The sequence below is a fragment of the Calonectris borealis genome, chromosome 1 (assembly GCF_964195595.1).
Source record: "Calonectris borealis chromosome 1, bCalBor7.hap1.2, whole genome shotgun sequence".
NCBI lineage: Eukaryota > Metazoa > Chordata > Aves > Procellariiformes > Procellariidae > Calonectris > Calonectris borealis.
The window spans coordinates 62,470,523-62,476,522 of NC_134312.1; the positions used below are offsets into that span (position 1 = coordinate 62,470,523).

The following is a 6,000-nucleotide window of genomic DNA, read 5'->3' on the forward strand; positions in this document are numbered from 1 at the left end:
AGGTAATCGTATCTCCGATACTTATGTAGCTTTCACAGTAATATGCACCACAGAATCTATCTGCATGATGTTACCTCCTTTTTCTGTTTAATTTTGACACTGATGAAAGTAAAAGTTGCATCAGAAATGCTCACTTTTGGTGGCTGGAGTTGAGTGGGTTCTATGCACTTCACTTTGAGCATCTGAAACTTCTTGTACACAAATTAATTATATCCCTAGCCTTAAGTGCTGAAGTTTCCTTTTATGGTTGACTGATTCATCTCACAGATTTTTATTTGGAACAAAACTGAAATACAGAAATGTTTCCATTTAATCATTCTGCATAAACATCTGATTCTAACTTCAGTATAGACAGTGGCAGTGGGAGTAAAGTGCTGAGGTCCTATGCCTAAGCACCTGCTAACAACTTGAAAATGTATACCAACTGTTTCTTTTACAGCTGAAGAGAAGAAATATGTGTAGTGCAGTGCCTGTTTCATAGAAGGGATTTTTTTAGAAATACAGCAGTGGCTAGGCAGTTTTGTTAGAGAAGATCAAGATTGGAAGATAATGAGGCTCATGATAGCCTTCAGTTTATTGCAAAGCTAATTTTGCAGTCTTAGACTGGCTCTTGAGAAAGCTCTGGATAAGTTTTGCTACTGTTTGGGAGAAAGCCATTGTCCATCCTGATAATTACCTGCCAGTCTTCTCAGTATGGGCCCAGACATGGGCCTGTGCATGGAGGCCCCAAACTCAATTCCATACAGTTTAGCTGATGAGCGTATTTGGCACAGGCAGACTCACTGCAGCTCATGTGACGGAGGAGATGCGCTGCAGCAACCTGCACAAAGGAGGGGTTTTCTCATCACTGAAGGCTTCTGAACCAGGAATAACAGGATGATTTGGTCACTGAAGAGGCAATAAAGGCATGAGGTTACTAAGGCTAGGTGGTTGGCTACAAGAATATAACCCCTAACCAGCTGGAGAGGGTGAGCAGCAGTATGTCCAGCTAATGTTATGTGAGAACTTAGCATCAGCAAGGAACCTGGGAACATCCCTGAACTGCAGCCTGGACTGACTGTCTGTGGGTGTGTGACTGTAACCCAGGGAACCACATCCTGACTATGAAATCTTCAAAATGTTTTCCTCTTCTCCACAGCACCCACTCTGACCAGTTTGAACTCAGCTTCAGGTAGTTATTTTCTGTGGATGAGCTGATCCTGTCCAAACTCAAGGCATAACTTGGGAAAAAGGCAGAGGATGAGAGAGCGAGCTAGACGCCCTCTGCATGAGACTTGCACTCGAATCCATGTTATCTAAGAAGTCATTTAGTGACAGCAGCTAGGTATCAGAAGGGACAGGATAACCATACCCAAGTCTAAACTGAACAGTTGTAATGGGTCTGACTGCTGGCCAGCCTTGCCTCCTCTGAACTGTAAGAATTCCTCCCCAACAGCTCTTGGTATTGCACTGTTTATTTCACTATATTCTTTCAGCTGTTCTACATTATCCAAAATGCTTCTCCTGTTAACACTCAGCTGGACTCTGTCCTACATACTGTAAAATCTTACGGCTCATACGACACTTCTGGCAGCACTCAGTGCTACATATGCTTTTCTTGCAGCACAACAAGTACTTAACTTGTAGAGGCCTTTAAGGCCATCCAGTTTCAAGCTGAACTTCCACTGAAATCAATGGGATTTCAGTTCTGCTTCAACACTGACAGCATAGCGGGACCCCTGTCAGGTTTTGAGTTTCTGAAATCTTTTCCCATTAGTCCCCAGAGCTTCTAAGATTATAAGAGCAGCCTCACGTTTGTGTATACCATCCATCTTAGATTGTATGAATGCTCTCCAAGGTTTATTCTTCAATTACAGACTGCAAATGAAGAACAGGAAAAACACCATCTTTTACCATTTTATATTCTTGTTCCTTTTTTCTTGTTTTAAAAGCCCTGTATTAATTTCTGCACCAGTTCTGCAGCAAATTGACCTACTGGTTAAGGCAGGCCTCCAGTGATGGAGGGTTCAGGCTCAGTTCAGTGAAATATTTGAAAATGTGCTTAAGGGTACTGTCTGAATTTTTCCAGTTAGCAGTTTGAGCTGAAAGTCTTGTGCAGCGTCACCCACTCTTACCAGTTATTTACAAGTACCATGGGAGTTGGCATTTGGATCATAAAATAGTGAAGAGAGCCTTCTGAAGACTGGGGAAGAAGAGAGGAAGACAAACACGCAGATTTCAAAGAAGGGGTGCGTACTAAAAGACTGTCCCTAGGTGGATGGGGCTCACTGTCCAGGCTAGAAGTGGAAAGAAGGGTCTTGACGTTGACTGAGATGAGTTGCCTTTTTCCTTTTTGTTTGTACCCAGGACACTTCACCAAAGTGGTCATGGCGCTCACCAACCTGGCCAACTGGAGGCCAAACCAGCTTTAAGGCACATCTATGGTGCAGTTCAAATGTCAGTGGAGCTGAGCTAGCTTTAAACTATCTCACTTGGGTTTCGGGGACAGACAAACTGTGCAGGAACTCACTTTAAGCGTGAGCTGCCCTGCCTTCCCAGGACCCTATGCAGGTACTAAACAACCAACACCAATACCTACACAATCACACTGTCATCAGCTCTGCTGCTGGCTGGTTTAATGGTATCTCCAGTATGTGTAAACAAACAATAGATGTGCCTATGGACTGCAGTGTGGACATAAGTGGCTTCCATAATCCTCCTGTCTGCCTGAGGGGACAATATAGAAGAACCTGAGAAGAACATATAGAAGAACCTCTGTGGGCCCAAAACACAAACATGCACACACAGAGTATAGTACATATTTATACCTAGGGATTCAGGGAAGCATTTAGGCTGCTTAACTGACATGGGAGCTGTGCAGAAAATACCAGGAGTATTCCATCTGTTCTTCAGTGCAGCAGGAAATGTGAGATTTGTGACATGGGCTGGGGACTTTGAAATAGTGCTGCACAGGACTGTGAATCTTCTACGATACTAGTTGAAAAAAGCAGTATGATATTATTTTTTCTTCTAGATATGCAGATTTTGGGGGGTGGCATAGACTTTCCCCTCCCTGTCTGAGAACGTGGTTATGGTACCCAATTGTACATCACTGTAATACAGGAAATATATCTTTCCTTTTTTTTTCTTTTTTCTTCTTTTTAAAAAATATTTATTATTTGGTTTATTAACTGCTAATTATGAAAAGCAGCTTTCACCTGTGAAAGAACAGGACTTGATATTACCTTTAAAAATTCCACAAAGAGCATTTCACAGCCCAGTAGGCACTAATTCTTGCTATGTTCATTCACCTGCTCTAACCTGTGTTGTTCCCATTACAAAGTATGCTTTATCAAACAAGCCAGAGTACAAGCCTTTTGATCCAGAAGTGACTGCAGTTCACCCCTATCAGGATCAAGCTTTCCAGCCTGTCTATTTCATAGCAGAAAATTTGGAAGATGTCAAGGTCAAGCTTCAGTAAGTAAAGCGTTTGTGGGTATTTTCATTGAGGGGGGCACACCGGCTTGAATCCTAATCTCAGGTACATCTACCGCTATTGCAATAATCATGCCAGGCTATCTCATGTGCACTTCAGCTGCACGGTGACTTTTTTACAACAAAATGAAACATGAGATTGTTTATCTCAGAAAAGCTTCACAGAAAATCATAACTATATATTGTTATGCCCTCTCACATGCTTCATCTTAGCAATGCCTCATTTTAACAACTTCTGAAGTAAATTCTGTAACTGAATAACAAGAGTAGAGTGCAATTCCACAGTTGGGGTGCCTATGTGCTAGTCCACTCAAATAAGAGGTCATGAAGAACTGATTTACCCAAGGTCACACAGAAATGTTATAGCAGACTCGGGAATTAACATGGATCAGCAGGGGGCTGAAAAACAGGATTGCCTTTCTCCTCTGATTATATCTGCAAGAATGCAGAATCAGCATTCACAGGCAATCTAATTTCTACAAAGTAGCTGACTGCAACCTCAATAACATTATTCAAATTAGCTTGAGGTGTTTCTAAATGCGTTTCTTTGACTTTGTTATGTTATGCAGTAAGGATTTTTTGAAAACAAATTTTTTTAAAGTAAGCAGGGTTTAAATTCTGGCCTTCATCTCCAACAGTTAGAACAACATGACCAATTCTGGCTGGAGGCAGGAGGCTGGTTGTGGAGCTACTGGGGAGCACGTAGGAGCTGAAATGAGGGATTTATTAGAGGAAGAGAACCTGGGCCAGGCTTCTTCCCTACTCCCCCCACCTCTTCCCCAGAAGCACTGTCTGCTGGGGTTATAGCAATGGCAAATTAGGCCCCTCATCTTAAATCTGAAGGTTCACATTAAATTATTAATGTGTGTAAAAATGTGGCTGAGAACTCACTGGCAGAAGAGGGAGGACGTTCAAGAGCATTTGATTCAGGCAAACCCAAAAAGAACTTAAAAGGACAAGGAATACACCATTCTCAGACTTGAAGCTTTTTCATACATTTTTTTCAAGATAGTTGCACAGCCAAAGCTGCTCAAAATAACCAAAAGCACAAGAATCTGTCAGAATGGAAAACATAAGGCAATATCAGTACAGGGGACTCCTACCAGCATGTACTTAATGGAAACATTGTCGAAAATGGCAAGCAGTCATGTTTTTTCTTTTAATAGAGATAGCAAAATAGCCCAGGATGCCTAGAATCAACAGGTTTTTAGAATTTTACGCAGAAAGAGCTACTCCAGGTTATTTCTTAGAAGTGAAGGCGGCAGACATGCTGTGTTCCTGCATTCCTCAGCTTGTGGTTGTAATAACTCTGAATTGTGTTAACGTAGATCTGTAAGAGCACAGATGGGTCTGAGCCAGCGACGCTGAAAAGCAGGCACTGCAGATCTTTTGGGCTGCAAGTAGTTCAGCCGTGGGGAGGATGTACTGCACCAGACAACATTAAGGAGTAACAGGGAGGAGGTGTCACCGCAGCCTCTGCTTCCCTATAAGTCCATGCCTACATACTGAGAAATTAAGTCCTGCAGGTTTTACACTTGGGGAAATGGCTTCTGAACTAGCAGCTCTGTCTTCTTACCCCCCAGAAACTACGCGATGAAGATCAAGAAGCCTTTTTCTCTGCACTACAACCCGTTCACCAGCAGCATAGAGGTTATGAACACACCTCAGAAAGTCAAGAGGGCACTCCATCAAATGAAAGAGGAACTGAAAAACCTCTGCTTGGCCCTTGAAAACCTCTCTTAAAACTACAGCAGTGCATCTTACCTGGCACTGAGATACTTGTTGGTGGTTCCAGCACTTGAAGATTTAGTGATGAAGTTGTAGTTGCATGCAAAAATCTTTAACCCACGAAACAGCTCTGTCAAGCTAATCTTTTCACTGTAATTTAGGCTGCTGACTTAGCCACATTAATGAGTTCTTATTGAGTATGTTTCAATGATAAACAAGGCCAAATTACTCCAATTTTTGGTAGGTGGTATGAGCTACAGATGTTTGGAGTATATTTATCTGTTATTATTGGACTCTTACAGTTTTTTTTATTCACCTGCCACCTTTTCAAGTTACCTGTCACAAAATAGCACAGTAACTTTTCAGCCACACAGTCTTTTAGTTGCTGCTTAAATGACATGATCACAATCTTTTAGGTTGGCTAGCTGCCTACAGTCGTGTAGCAGCTAACTTGCAGTTAGCTCATTTCTGCTAGTAATTACTATCAGCTATTGTGCTCACAAACTATGAACAATGTGCAAATGCAAGAGTTTGTAAGAGGAACCCTTTACTTCTGCTCACTACTTATTTTTAGACACTTATCTCATTCAGTAGCCTTCAAATAAGGCAAAATAATTTCCTGACATATTTGAGATCGCAGAATATTTGTCCGTTGACTGAAAAAAACCAGAAAATGATAGGCCCATGACACTCTGGCTCTGTCACATACAAGGATGCTTAATTTGAAAGGGAAATTTGGATTCTGGGAAGGAAATTTGGGTGTAAGGAAGGATTTTCAAAGAAACCTTAAAGAAATAG

At 41.8% G+C, this 6,000-nt stretch overlaps 1 protein-coding gene across 1 annotated transcript in view; it reads left to right on the forward strand.

Annotated features, from left to right (window-relative positions):
- LOC142078097 (tyrosine 3-monooxygenase-like) overlaps positions 1-5,217 on the forward strand; it is a 31,396-nt gene extending 26,179 nt beyond the window's left edge. The window contains exons 12-13 of the mRNA XM_075140624.1: positions 3,323-3,456; positions 5,058-5,217. Coding sequence (XP_074996725.1) covers positions 3,323-3,456; positions 5,058-5,217 — 294 coding nt within the window. The remainder of the gene's footprint in view (positions 1-3,322; positions 3,457-5,057) is intronic.
- The last annotated feature ends 783 nt before the right edge of the window (positions 5,218-6,000 follow it).